General features: G+C 37.5%; 1 protein-coding gene across 5 annotated transcripts in view; it reads right to left on the reverse strand.

The window, feature by feature from the left end:
- Positions 1-16,214, reverse strand: part of LOC126284041 (bifunctional heparan sulfate N-deacetylase/N-sulfotransferase) — a 1,095,215-nt gene that overhangs the window by 73,082 nt on the left and 1,005,919 nt on the right. For all 5 annotated transcript variants that reach the window (XM_049982613.1, XM_049982616.1, XM_049982612.1 and 2 more), the window contains 3 exons: positions 12,427-12,630; positions 8,771-8,897; positions 7,770-7,885 (listed from right to left, as the gene is read on the reverse strand). In XM_049982613.1, the coding sequence (XP_049838570.1) occupies positions 7,770-7,885; positions 8,771-8,897; positions 12,427-12,630 (447 nt within the window). The remainder of the gene's footprint in view (positions 1-7,769; positions 7,886-8,770; positions 8,898-12,426; positions 12,631-16,214) is intronic.

The following is a 16,214-nucleotide window of genomic DNA, read 5'->3' on the forward strand; positions in this document are numbered from 1 at the left end:
ACCCCAATTTGGTTTTACAGAGAGTACTTAGCTCGCATTACAAATTTCTTGCCCATCACAGATTCCCAAGTCAATGGAAAATAGTGTATGTGACTCCTGTATATAAGAAGAGTGAAAGAATGGACCTGCAAAATTCAAGACTAATATCCTCAATATCTATTTGTTGCAGAATTCTTGAAAATATACTCATTTCAAATATAGTTAATTTCCTAGACACAGAAAAGCTTTTGTCTGAAACTCAGCTTGCCATTTTCTCACAGAACATCCTGCAAACCACAGACAAAGGACAACAGGCAGATTTCATACTTCTAGATTTTTAGGAAGCATTCGATATGGTGCCCCACTGCAGACTGTTAACAAAGGAACAAGCTTACAGATTAGATTCCCAGATATGTGGGTGGCCTGAAGACTTTTTAAGTAATAAAAACCAGTGTGTTATCTTCAATGGCAAGTGACAGATATGGGGGGCACCATGAGAGTGGCAACGCGAAGAATAATGGGACTAGCCTTGTTCTCTGGCATAATCTGTCAGACAGGTTAAGCAGCAATCCCTGGCTGTTTGCTCATGGTGGACCTGGGCAAAATTTGTAGCTGGCATAATGAATGGCAGCTTGCTCTAAATGTAGAAAAGTGTAAGTTAATGCAGATAAATATGAAAACAATCTCGTAACAACTGAATACAACATTAGAAGTGGCTTGCTTTACATAGTCGTGTCTTTTAAATATCTGAGCATAATGTTGCAATGCAGTATGAAATGGAATGAGCATGTGAGGATTATAGTAGGGCAGATGAATGGTCAACTTTGGTTTATTGGAAGAAATTTGAGAGAGTGTGGCTCATCTGTAAAGAAGACTGCATTGCTGGTGTGACCTATTCTTGAGTACAACTTGAGTGTTTTGAATCCTCACCAGGTCAGATTAAAGGAAAACATCGAAGCAGTTCAGAGACAGGCTGATACATTTGTTACCAGTAGGTTCAAACAATATTCAGGTATCATGGAGATGCTTTGGAAACTCAAATGGGAATCCCTGAAGGGAAGGTGACATTTTTTTTAGGAACATTACTGAGAAAATTTAGAGACCAGCATTTGAAGCTGAAAGCAGAACAATTCTACTGCCACCAACACACATTTTGCATAAAAACCATGAAGATACAAGAAATTAGGGCTCATTTGGAGGCATATAGGCAGTCATTTTTCCCTTGCTCTATGTGTAAATGGAACAGGAAAGGAAGCGACTAACAGTGGTATAAGACCTCCACCACACATGTGGTGGCTTGTGGAATACGTAAGTGGATGTAGATATTGCATCTCCTGCATGTAAATATGGGCTAGCATTTCTGTCTCGTTATTTATTAGTCTTCTTGACTGAATTTTCCTTTTGATAAAAATAATTTGTAGCATGCTCTTATTTCATTTTAAAATGAAATGGATGATGTACTTCAATCTGTTTATTACATTTCAGTACATTTCTGTGAACCAGTTACTTTCTTCCATTAATTCTAACATGACTCCACTGTTGTACAGTTTTCCTGGCATAATTTAAGATTCCAAGAATGAGCCCTCATCTCACTTCATCGGTGTTATTTGATCCGTGATATGTTTGTATGGCTATAATGAAAACTGCATGATACTGACAAGTATTTCTAGTTACTGCAGAAGTATTATGAACTGCTTCTACAAGAAAAAAATATTTTTAAAGAACAAAAAAGACAGGTCAGAACAGACTACACAGTGAGATATATACAGTTCTCACAAAATATGTTTATAATGACTCATCAATGTTTTTGGGTTGATTTTGATACATTTCATATTATCTACCTCCTCTGTTAAACACTGACCAATCTCTCTGAATAGGGTTCTTATAATAGTTCTTCATTCCTCATTTCCTTTTCATTTCTATATTTAATTATTTCCCCTGTTAAAAGGGACATTGCATTAAGAGTCCTGACACTCATTTTAATTCCACATTCCATTACTATCCAAATCGGTGTTCGAGAGCAAGATGACATTTTTGGTATTGTATGTTTTCAAATCTGTTTTCTGACAGAAATGAATATTAATGTTAACTGAAATCTAGGTCCATTACCTATAAGGTAATTAATATAATAAAAAATACTATTACATTACATATTTACACCATTCTTCTCCCTCCAAATTTTGTTGTAATAGGCTATACATGTAGTATTCATTAATATAAAACACTATGTATCACACATGGTATCCACATGAAACCTCCCCAGTCTCCAAATGAAATTAAAGAAATTTGAGGCACAAATATTTTGAGTCTGTGGCTGCATATAAAGAGTCTCAAAAAGTTTTTAGTTGATTTTTTAACAGTACCTCCCATTTAGTTTCAGATGCTAAATAATTACCAGCTATGGAGTAGCCACAATTATATAAGTACATTTTGTAAAATGAAGGAATTGCACAACAGTTGCTTAATCTATAATCTTTTACTCTGTACACAAATGGTTTTGGAAGACTTGAAGTACAATGATCTGGTGTAAACTATAATAATGAAAATATTATGTTACGTGGCAATGGGAGGGAATCCTCAAGTCTGAAATGTCCAATGAAGAACTACGTGGCAACTATTTCTAAAATGTATTAAAATAAATTAAAAGAGAGATCGGGATGTTACTTACCAATAAAAGCACTTTAAATTCTGAGGTCATGCTCAACACAGTGTTGTCATGGAACGAAAGGTTCCATGTCAAAAGGATAAAAATGACCTTGAAAAATCTGAAAAAAATGGACATCCTGACCAGACAGCAAATGTCACCAGAATCTTGAAACATGTAAAATGGAATACAAAAAGGAGGAGAGAAATCACACATTGCATAGAATTACTTACAGAAATTCCATAAAAACAGTTCCTCTGTGCTGTATGACTGGGAACCCAAACAGGGAGTCTAAATACTAGCCATGAGTACTGAGGATGCACACAACACATACCATAGATGCGGTATGTGATTGGTGAAATGTCAAACCTGGAAGAGTGGGAAGTAACAGCAGAAAGGAGATGGAACCATCACAACAATAAGTGGGAAGAAGACCTGTACATTTCTTTTTCTTTATTTTTATTTTAAAGGAAAAAATAATACATTATATGGAAACCTTATGCTGCCTATGTTGTTCTATATGGAGGCAGCAGTTAAAGGCGTGGCAATTTGCAAAACAAACTTAATACATTCCATGGAAAGATTTCTTTTTCTGTTCAGCATCAGATAATGGGGCCTTGCCATATTTAGACTAAAGGTCACCTTCAATTGTGGCAAGATGGAGATTGGCATCAACAGAAAAGAGACTACCGCTGATTTAGTCCTGAATGTAGCTTCAAACCACCCATTTAAACGAAAAAGTGCTGCCTTTCAGTTCCTCCTAAACAAAAATAATGTTCCCTTCAGATCACATGCACATGAGTATGAAAGGAAGTTCAGCATAACCAAGAATATTGCTCTGCATAATGGGTATCTGGGGTCTATGATTGAGAAATTGGAGGGGAAAAAATACTAGTGAAGTGTGGGGAAGCATGGAAGGGAGAAACTCTAAATTCAGTAGAGACAAAGATAAGAGAAGTAGTTTTGTATGATTCCATGTCATGGATGTGTATCAAAGAGCCGGCCGCTGGTGGTCGAGCGGTTCTAGGCGCTTCAGTCTGGAAATGCGCGACCGCTGCAATCGCAGGTTCGAATCCTGCCTTGTGTATGGATGTGTGTGATATCCTTAGGTTAGCTAGGTTTAAGTAGTTCTAAGTTCTAGGGGACTGATGACCTGAGATGTTAAGTCCCATAGTGCTCAGAGCCATTTGTAACAAAGAGGAATAGAAAGAAACAGATTTCAGCCAACATAGCTCTAGCATATTCACACTGAAAAATTCAGGCAGTTGGTTAAGGAAATGTGAAGTCTTCAATAAGGATCCTTGAGTGTGATACAAGCCAGTTTTATAAGAGCAGATATATTGGCCACACATGCAAGAATTTTTATATGAGATTTAAATAAGATAAGGCCCTGGCCAATTCCAGATCAGCTGCTCAGCTGCTCTGACAATGCATTTGATTGATAACCAGCATCTGCTGCAGTGGTTTAGCAATAACTTAACTGTCTTACATGCCACAGAAAAAGGTTGGATATTCAGTGGCCTGGAAGAAACTGAAATCTTAAGAAGTCTTCATTCCCATCCTCTCAATACACTGCACAATGCACTGCCCTGCATCAAAAAAATATTTTAGTTAAGTATAGCATTATTCAGGCAGATTAAGTAATCCATATAACATAATATTTTTTTTTCCTTGGTCTCTCTCTATCTCTCTTTTTCAATGTACTGGCCCTCATCCCTCTTAATGTTGCAATGGTTCCATCTTCTTTCTGCCATTACTTCCCACTTTTCCTGGTTAAACAGTTAGCCAATCATATATATACCTGTCTCATCCCATGCCTGCACCATGGGGTGTGTTTGGTCTCAGTGCTCATGGCTAGTATTTATTATTATACAGTTTTTCTGTTTGTGTTCCCAGTCATAGGAACTGTTTTTATCGAATTTATGTAAGTAATTATATGCAATATGTCATTTCTCTCCTTCCCCCCTTTTTATTGCACCTTACATGGTTAACATTCTGGTTATTTTTGGTGTCTGGGTTTTTTAGATTTTTCTATGTCCCTTTTATTCTTTTGGCGTATAACCTTTGGTTCCCCGAAAACACTGAGGTAAATAATGCCCTGTTCTCTCTTTTCATTTACTTTAATTCATTTTAGAAATTTGTCACATAGCTCCTTCTCTGAAATTTCAGACTTGAGGATCCCAATCCACTCATTGTCATGTAATACAATATTTTCATTATTACACTTTACACCAGGTGATGGAACTTTTAGTGTTCTGAAATCAGTTGTGCACACATCAAAAGAGTGTGTATTGAGCAACTGTTGTACGGTTTTGCACTTTTACAAAAGTACCAGAGAACCTAGTGTATGGTGTGGTACATGGAAATGAAATCACTCCTGCTGTTCAAAGAGATTTCTGATGATAATTTCAAGGGTAGCCACCAGATGTTAACACATTTAAGGCTTCGTATGACAAATTCCTAACCAGTGGGACTGTAAACAGAAAATCAATTTCTGGCAGAAAATGCACCTCTGATAATCTTTTAAAAAACATCCATCAAAGTCAGTTCAGCAAACATCACAAGAGCTATACATCCCTCACTCAACAGTGTAAGGTGCTGCATAAACAACTTTGCTTACACACTTACAAAGTATAAACTTTCTAAGCACTGAAGTGGAATGATGCCTCATGAATCTGCTACTGAAATGTTGGACTGGATTGGAAAAAATACCTATTATCTAGGAAATGTCTTTTCTCTGATGAAGCAACCTCCCAGAAATGTGGGAAGGTTAATCTGCACAACATTCACATTTGGAGTTCAGAAAACCCCTACAGTTTCAGCAAACATGCCATAGACAGAGAAAAATTAAAGGGTTGTTTGTACAAATGAAATACAGCATAGCTGAACCATTTTTCTTCACCGAGCAAACACTAACAGGAATAATTTATTTGGACATGGTTCAGCAATTGGCTTTTTCTTTGCTTCTTTCAGGATGATGGTGCACTGCCACACTGGAATTTCCATGTCCGTATCTTCCTGGACCAAATATTTCCACAGCAACAAGTAGGACATGACAGACAAACTTAATGACCCCTGCAAACTCCTGACTTAACACCTCTTGATTTCTTGCTGAGGGATTCTATGAAAGACAATGTGCATGCTTCATCTAAAAGTTACATTGGTAATCTAAATAAAATAGAAAGAAACTTCCATATGGGAAAAATATATTAAAAACAAAGATTCCAAGACTTACCAAGCGGGAAAGCGCCGGCAGACAGGCACAATGAACAAAACACACAAACACACACACAGAATTACTAGCTTTCGCAACCGATGGTTGCTTCTTCAGGAAGGAGAGGGAAAGACGAAAGGATGTGGGTTTTAAGGGAGAGGGTAAGGAGTCATTCCAATCCCGGGAGCGAAAAGACTTCCCTTAGGGGGAAAAAAAAGGACAGGTGTACACTCGCACACACACACACATATCCATCTGCACATACACAGACACAAGCAGACATATTGGTAATCTCTACAGAAGAATTGTGGATGCAACAGCCTCCATCACCCAAGACATGCTTGTGCACATGTGGGTCAAGACAGAGTATTGTCTAAGCATTTTACAGGTTATGAAAGAAGCACATGTACCAGGTGTATAAATATGAAATATGGATTTCAGACAACAGATGTCGCACCAATGCAGTTTGTGCTATAAAGATTTGACACTGCACCATTTTGTTGTGTTATCAACAAGTGACAGATATGCATGTGTGATAAATTGGAACAGTTTGTGCACAGTGTTGTGTTGTTGTGTTCAATATGACAAAATTTATACCAAACTAAGAGCATTCCTGACAGCATTATTTTTTTGTTTCCATTTGAGGAAAACTTTTGCTGAGTCATACCGATTACTTCAAAAAGCTTAGGGTGAACATGCTCCATCACAAAATATGTGTAAACAATGGTTTCAGCATTTCAAAAATGGTGTCTTCAGTGTCGCAAGCAAAGAACATGGAAAATTGGAAAAAATTGGAAGATGTGGAATTGGAAGCACTGTTGAAAGAAGATAATTCGCAAGCACAAAAACAACTCACCAAGCAATTGGAAGTTAGTCAACAAGCTGTTTCCAATCAACTATGAGAGATGGGAAAGATTCATATCAGTAGATGGGTACAACACGAGTTGAATGACAGGCAAATAGAACAGCACAAAAACACAAGCTTTTGCTCACTCAGTACAAAAGGAAGCAATTTTTGCAATGTATAGTTACATGGAATTAAAAGCGGATTTATTATGAGAATACTAAGCACAAAAAATCATGGGTAGACCTAGGAATGTGATCGACATTGATTACAAAACAAAATGACTTTGGCAGAAAGATGGTGCTCTGTGTTTGCTGTGACCAGAGGGGCGTTGTCTATAATGAGCTGTTAAAACCTGGGAAAATGGTTAATACTAAACATTACCAACAACAGTTAACTGATGTAGACTGTTTGCTGCTTGAAAAAAGGCCACATTACTGAAAGAGGCAATGCAAAGTCATTTTTCTTCATGACAATGCTCCTATACATACAGCAAAACTGGTTCACAACACATTGGGAGCACTTTGCTAGGAAATTCTACCCCATGCAGCTTACTCACCAGACATGGCTCCTTCCGACTACCACTTTTCTTCATCGATAGGTCACACATTTGGCGATCAGTGCTTTGATTCATAGGAAGATGTGAAAAAATGGCTCAGTGAATGATTCACAGCAAAAGTGGAAAATTTTTACTGGCATAGTATTCACAAATTGCCCAAAATATATTTTTGTATAACAAACAATGGAGTGTACTTTGAATAAAGTATTATTTATCATTCTTCTGAATTTAATATACATATACAAAAAAACATGTTTCATACTTTTATACCTGGCAAAAGTGAATTAATTTTTTGTACAAAACTTTCTGAGTTACTTTACATGTTGTTCCAAACTTCAAATATCTTCATCTCATTTTTTAAACTGTGTTTGGAAATCTGTGGTGTTTCATGTGAACACCCTATACAATAAATATTATGCTTATAGAAGGAAAATGTCACACTAGTTGGAAGATAGACAAGTGGATCCCAAATGCAGCTTCAGCTTGGCCCACATAACGACAAAAGAGGCAGTAAAGGGGATCACTGTACCTTAGCAAACTGCTTGTTGAGTGCCATGTCGAGCTCCAGTTGTGTGAGGTTGTCATACAGATGTGGCTGCTGGTGGTTCCACATGTGGCTGAACCACATGAAACTCCCAACATTTTCTGCAAACACAATATTAGTTAGGTACTCTTTACTGAGAGAAACAGTGTGTGTGTGTGTGTGTGTGTGTGTGTGTGTGTGTGTGTGTGTGTGTGTGTGTGTGCGCATGCGTGTGCGTGCATGTGTGTAAGAGATAGAGAGAGAGAGATATGAAACAGGAGGGGGCAGGATGACAAAAGCTCATGGAGAAGAGAAGAAAGAGCTTTCAGTATCGTAAAGATGATATCCAAACAAACAGAATACACTGGTGTACACAGTAGAACTGTCCGCCCTGGGGCTGTCCAGTACCCAGGCACTGAGCATGTTACACCATACGAGACATATGGATCTTGCTTCCCAACACTGATTTCTGTAGACATGGGAACATGCTTGACAATGTATCCTCCTCCTACATTATCAACATTCCAGACATAAATTTCATTAGCAGCCACTATTCTTCCTTTAAATGTATGGTGTTTATCAGATGTTTTAAAGGAAAGAGGAAAACAGGAATGTAAATCAGAGCATAACGATTAGTAACTAAAAGCAAAATTTACATAAGGCTTACCATATATTAATCAGTTTACTACTATATATAAAAAGATGAAGCTAAATTATAATTAACAGGGGTAACAGAGAATACAGAAAAAGAATAAATTTATGTACAGAATGGGGGGAGGAAGAGGGGGGAGGGTGATAGGGGGAGGGGAGAGAGAGAGAGAGAGGGAGGGAGAGAGAGAGAGAGAGAGAGAGAGAGAGAGAGAGAGAGAGCTGTTATTACTTTACTTTGATCAAATTCCATATTATATTATTACAAGACTGTTTGCAAAGTCTTATTTGCTTTGCTTGCCAGTCAAATTTGTAAAACATTTCAAACTGAAATAAATCATTCACATATTACAACTTACCAAGCAACATGTCATCTCCCAGGTTTTCTTCCGCATTCCCATGGTGGAAATATTTCCCCGAGAAACCGAGGTTGAACTTGAAACCAGGTACCAGCTGTTGAATTCTTTCCTGTGTCTCTAAAAGTGCCTGTGTGGAGATAGATAGAACAAATATTACACAAACAGCAAGTGGAATATTACTCCCAACCAATTCAGCTATCACATGAAAAGTGAAATGATTAAACTACTGGTCATTAAAATTGCTACACCAAGAAGAAATGCAGATGATAAATGGGTATTCACTGGACAAATATATTATACTAGAACTAACATGGGATTACATTTTCACGCAATTTGGGTGCATAGATCCTGAGAAATCAGTACCCAGAACAACCACCTCTGGCCGTAATAACGGTCTTGATACGCCTGGGAATTGAGTCAAACAGAGCTTGGATGGTGTGTACAGGTAAATCTGCCCATGCAGCTTCAACATGATACCACAGTTCATCAAGAGTAGTGACTGGCATATTCTGACGAGCCAGTTGCTCGACCACCACTGACCAGACGTTTTCAATTGGTGAGAGATCTGGAGAATATGCTAGCCAGGGCAGCAGTCGAACATTTTCTGTATCCAGACAGACCCGTACAGGACCTGCAGTATGCGGATGAGCATTATCCTGCTGAAATGTAGGTTTTCACAGGGATCGAATGAAGGGTAGAGCCACGGGTCGTAACACTTCTGAAATGTAACGTCCACTGGTCAAAGCGCTGTCGATGCGAACAAGAGGTGATCGAGACATGGAACCAATGGCACCCCATACCATCACGCTGGATGATATGCCGGTATGGCAATGACGAATACACGCTTCCAATGTGCGTTCACCGCAATGTCGCCAAACACGGCTGCGACCATCATGATGCTGTAAACAGAACCTGGATTCATCTGAAAAAATGACGTTTTCCCATTCATGCAACCAGGTTTGTCATTGAGTTCACCATTGCAGGCACTCCTGTCTGTGATGCATCATCAAGGGTAACCGCAGCCATGGTCTCCGAGCTGGTAGTCCATGCTGCTGCAAACGTCGTCGAACTGTTTGTGCAGATGGTTGTTGCCTTGCAAACTTCCCCATCTGTTGACTTAGGGATCGAGACGTGGCTGCATGATCCGCTACAGCCATACGGATAAGATGCGTGTCATCTCGACTGGTAGTGACATGAGGCCATTGGGATCCAGCACAGCGTTCCGTATTACCCTCCTGAACCCACCGATCCCATATTTTGCTAACAGTCATTGGATCTCGACCAATGCAAGCAGCAATGTCGTAAGACGATAAACCACAATAGCGATAGGCTACAATCAAACCTTTATCAAAGTCGGAAATGTGATGGTACGCATTTCTCCTAATTACACGAGGCATCACAACAATGTTTCATCAGGCAATGCTGGTCAACTGCTGTTTGTGTATGAGAAATCGGTTGGTAAGTTTCCTAATGTCAGCACGTTGTAGGTGTTGCCACTGGCGCCAACCTTGTGTGAATGCTCTGAAAAGCTAATTATTTGCATATCACAGCATCTTCTTCCTGTCGGTTAAATTTCGCATCTGTAGTACGTCATGTTCGTGGTGTAGTAATTTTAATGGCCAGTAGTGTAGTTACATTGTTACAAATTAGCATACAAATATTTTAATATGACTTAGTGTGATAAGAAAGATACTATAAGCACAATTCACTTCCAGATTGTTAACTGACTATGCCAATGTTAAATGGGCAGACCCAGACATATTTAAAATTACTAGTTTCTGGAATTTGTTCTATAGAATACTAATACCAGCTATAATTGCTGAAATTTGTAGAAAAATTCTCTAGACTAGTATTACTGTCAAATATTACAATCTACATTACACAAAATGGTCTATGTGCACATTATTTTGTGTTTCAATTTATTTGTAAGTTCTGCTACACGCAAATAGTGACACTGAAATATTTGGCTAAATGCATTAATGTAGTCACTTACTTCAGGCACTATGCTAAAATAGTTTGTCATTATAGATCAAAAAGGCAAAGGCGGATCACATCGACATGCACAGGAATTACTCTTTATCAGTCCTGGAACATGGGCAGCTCCAATGCAGCTGATATGAATATAACTTTGGAAAAAAAATTGAGAACAAGGTATTCATTATGCAACTGAACCTGGACATCTGTATGATTTTCCATCCCACCTGCACACTATTTCTGTATCACTGCCATTCCCCCTCCACTGTCTTGATTTTCTTTGCGGAATCTATCCATATCAAAAGCATGAGACTTTTCTGTTAGAATTTTCTTTCACACTGTTGGTATTCTTGCTCTGACAACATTGATGGATGGTTACTCTCGTTTGTTTTATAATGTCAGAGACAAGCCTCAATTATGAAAATTGTCACAAAAATGGAACTACATTCCACAGAAACAAAATCATACATAGATGGTCACTAATAAATGCAAGAGTTTGGATTCCCCCAAAACACTAACACCATATTAAGAGGTCTCAAGAACAGACTAACTACTAATGTACCAGAAGAACAGTGGATACAAACGTAAACAAGGGACTGCTCAATATTCTTCTGTGCGTTGTGGAACTAATATTTATATCCTACACTAAGACAGTCTTTTATTACATTAAGTAGCCTTGAAGTCATCTCTTGCAGATAGTTCCAAAATCTCTTTGCTCAGTAATCTCTAGTGTTCTGTACAACTTGCCTTATCCATTCTGTCAACTACTTAGCAAACATGTGTCACTACACTAAAATGTAGGTTTTTAAGTTTCTTTCATGTTTGATACAAATTCTTCTCATAAAAAATTTACCTTGTCATCCCTCATTCATGTTACTCTTTATTTGCATTCTCCTTCAGTAGGCTCATTTTTTCCCTTGCATTGATTATACATTTTGTTTGATAAGATGCATCTCTAATTCACATGACTACGATATGTTCTTTTGGTTGTTCAGGATTTCATTTCTTTTCCACAAGTAATTTACAGTGTTTTCACTCTCTGTTGTCTCTGTAATGGTTCTGTAGCCTTTTCATGCATATTAATAGATCCGATTGTGAAAATAAATTTATTTTGGAGATGATGCTCTATATTCCGCATGTAGATTCAAATTTCATAACAATAACCGTATTTCACTGTCACGCATAACTAACTTCCTTTGCCAAGTAAAACCATGAACATTTCCTTGCCTGTTACAGTTTACATCATTATTATTAGTGTAGATTTCTTTATGTGCATCTCAAAATAGTAGTACAATAAATAAAAGAATATGTAAGTGAATCTCAAAGTAGTAGTACAATAAATAAAAGAATATGTAAGTGAAAACACCATATATTATACTCCGATCAATATTAATTTGTGATTGAAAAGCAGTGTTGCCAGTCTGCAGCCAGTCGTGCTACACAAAGTGCCATGTGCACCTATAAAACAGGCAATGCAGCACACACGTGGGACTCAAGAAAGAGTTATGATTGGACAGCGACTGGCCCCTACCACTCAACTCACAGAACGTTGATCACATAGTAATTTTAATCGGAGTATTGCAAAGTAATTGTTTATTTCTCCACTGATATATTGTAATCTTTATTTCATATTGGATATTTCTTCATAGAAACGACATCCAAATTCTAAACAACAAACTGACCTCAACATCATCTTTCTTTAACCGTGTGCCTCTCTCGCCGACAAAGATATCATCAATGTCCACCAGTATGTATCTCTTGAGGCTGATGCTCAGCTGCCCGTGGCTCAAATAGGAAAGGCTGTCAAGGAACAGCAGTTTGTGCATCCAGAAGTTCAGACCACTTCCAAACAGTACCCTTTGTATTCCATCAAAGAGTCCATGATCCTGAAAAAGTTTCCTATTTTCATTAATTATTATCCTGGGTTGTAATCCCAAAGGCTAACTCAGAACTCAGAGATGGCTAAGAATTCATTAATTGAATCAGCTTATTACTGGATTAAAACAGTATTTTCCAAAATGAATAGGAAATATTCTGTGTTATACTGCTGGTAAAAATAAAAAAGAATAGTATTAACAGTCTATTCTGAACAGCTGTACGTATTTAAGTGTCTGAATGAAAACATCATTACACTATACTTTATTTCCTAGTTACATCCAAAAGGCTAATGTTTTACAGTACACTCATATCCTATTACACCAATACTTTTTATTTAGAGATGTGTTTTTCACCTGAAAATTAAAATCTACATCATATTACAGACATAAATTTTCAGTTATTTCTGAATCAGTGTATAATAAGTTTTCAGAAATTCATAATCTTTTTTGCTCTGAAAATTACTGACTGATACTGTGTATAGGGTTCAGTTACAAACACAGACACCTCACCTTTCACAAACAGCACACTAGCCCTCCAGGTCACCTGTGTACTTCTCACATAGTCAGATTCAAACCTTCAACTTGCCCAAAGAAAGGTAGAGATCAAGTCCTGGTTTGCCACAAAGTTTTAATCTGTTAGTAACGTGGTGTGATTTAAGTGATGACTTGCTATTACAGGAGGTGAGGAGACACATTTAAATCTTGATAATTTTACCACTGAAAACAATAAGAGTAAAACACAAACACAAAGAAACTTATACTGGACCGACACTATTTCTCATCAGTTTGTACACCAGTCTTTCCTACTCACATCGACGGGGCCAAAACAATTGATAAAACCAGTCCATACAAAGAAAGAGCACGTTTTAAATTAATTCACCTGAATTCAAGTCACAGATTTTAACAACTAATGAAATCAGGGATAAAATGACCACAATCATGTGTTGAATACAAAAATATAAAGCAAGAACATAAACTTAATATGCAAATTTCCCCCAGTAAATTAACAGTGCACAGAATTGTAAAACTAATTATATGTTGTAGAAAAATAAGACTAATAGTCAGTGATGTAAGAATAATTATGTGATTACCATAACTCACCCTTACTAAAATTCCCAATGTGGCACTGGCTGTTAGGAAAAGCTGTTTCTATTCTAATTTTGTTTGCAGTCCACACAAGTGTAGAGGGAGACATTTACCTACATGTCCTCACATCGGTGTCACACGGAGGTGGACAACCCTATAGCTCAAGAAGTCCTCACCCCTGTCACAAAGACATAACAGTGGTAGGTCAATGCAGTCTCCCTGCACAGCTTGCAAGGCAGATTCTGTTTCTAGTTGTGGAAGTACACTATACATATTTAAAACAGGCGGGGACACCCCAATCTGGCTAACTAGCTACTCAGTTGTATCTCATTCATTTCTCATTTGTTTACCACGACTTCTTTGTCGATGTGAACTCAGGTGCAGCAATCTGATACCACAATAGTTGACAGCACACACTATCTCCTTTACCTCGGAGAAAGACTTGCGAAGCCCGACATTGCTATTAATTCTAAAATGTCATGAGAATACTGCATTGACAGACAGCATAATTGAGGCCGTGCACACTACAAACTGCCTGACACCATCATGTTGTCTCTAAGCTGACTCTCTCACTGTGTAACCCCCCCACCTTATCCAAGGGTATTTGAAATTCAGTTCATTTTCTTTGTTTCTTATGCAAGCATGGTAGTCAATTTGTCTGCTGCACTCTTGTCATTTCCTTTTAACATGTGCAATGGATTAAGTGAACTTATCTATATTTCTAATTTTCTTTGTTTCTTTTTTTATTTTCAATTTAAATATTTTCCCATGCATAGCCGGATTAGTTCCACTGTCAGTCCCACATCGTGGACTAGTGCCTCCATAATGGAAAGGCTGCCACAAACTTTATTTGTGTTCAACAGTAGATCTGAATTATGTTAAAATTCGCTCTGATTTGTCTGTAGCCACCCCACCTGTCCTAATATAATTCATACAAATTTCAGCAGAAACTTCTACAACACAGCAAGAAGTTTGACCCTACCATAAGTGTAGTGGCAGGAGAATTATCTTGAAGCAAGAAATTACTTATCTGAGAGTAGCGAAAGAAGCAACAGTTTGAGAATCAGGCCAAGTCATATGAATATTTTTAACACTCCACAAGAAGTATTTAGCCAATTCTTTCAGAGCGAGTTTACAAAATTCTACCCAATTAATCAAACTCAAAGTTTTCAGACTGACCCCAAGTGATAAAAGTTAAGATTGTAAAAGCCACAGTAACTAAGAATGGACAGAAATCTGTACAAGATTCCAAGATTGCATTAAAGGGCCATACAGTTTAAGAGATGTATCGGAAACACAGACATAAAATAAAGACTCTGGTAGTAATGCCATATGAGATGTATAAAACCACTAGCGCTATCGAGCAAGGAATGGCACTTGGAGCCGACTGCGTTTGAATGGAAACTGGGGACAAAGTAACACAGAAGTAAGCTGAAAAATTATTTTCAGTTTATCTTCAGAGAGTCTATCTCAGAGCTGGGGCAACAGTTCTGCAATTTTTCTGCTCCAAAGGAAACAAGGCAGTTTATTTGGGTTTTGTTTTTGTGTTTCAATTCTTAAGTGTCTATTGATAGTTCCACAAGTCACACTAACGTAACTAACCTTGTTCATTTTCTTTTGGATAGCACTGACCTAAATTAAGTCACAATTTGGGTACTTAAAATGGTTTACCTGGCAGTATTTTTAGTTCAGATAAGATTTTCGACAAATGAGTGACTATTTTATATGGAATAAGAAATGAAGGCTTCATGAAAAAATTTCAGGTAGAAAGTTTTCATGAAAACTTAGAAGAAAATGAAAGAATATGGAATGAACATTTCAAAAGAATGAATTCAGAAAAACTATCAAGGAACTAAAAAATTGTAGCCAAGGAGATCTTGACAGTTGGCAGACCAAGAGAAAGATGGGGACTGCAACAGCCAATAAATGGACCCACTTGGGCAGTGAAAAAGAAGAACATGAAAGAGAGGAATTATCTAAGATTCGTGGATATTTGAATTCTGAAAAATATCTGAATCTTCTAATAGACACAGCAAGAGTATGCAGGATCCCTCATACGTGGGCTTAGGTGTACAGTGAAATTAACAAGAGAAAGCTGGTTGAAATTCTAGTCTTCACATGCCCTTCAGGCAATTATTGTCTTTTCTATACTTATGCTATTATATGTTCCACACAAATGCTTTCCTTGAAAATGGCTGATACATAATTATACAATACCCAAACTATCACACACTGTATTTCATGAGCAATGATGTCCATATGATTTCCCAATTCTCATCTCACATGAGATAACACAGTGGTTAAGATAAAAGACTCAAAATCAGGTGTGCGATTCTAATGCCAGTCCAGCTACGCCCATTTGAGCTTTCAATGGTTTTCCTAAACTAACGTGAATCCTGAGATGATTCATTTGAAAAGCACATTAGTTGACTTTATTCCCCATCTGTATGCTACATCTCTAATGACATCAATGTTGAAGGTACATTAAGCTCTAATCTTACATCATT

This window comes from Schistocerca gregaria, chromosome 8 (assembly GCF_023897955.1).
Source record: "Schistocerca gregaria isolate iqSchGreg1 chromosome 8, iqSchGreg1.2, whole genome shotgun sequence".
Classification (NCBI taxonomy): domain Eukaryota; kingdom Metazoa; phylum Arthropoda; class Insecta; order Orthoptera; family Acrididae; genus Schistocerca; species Schistocerca gregaria.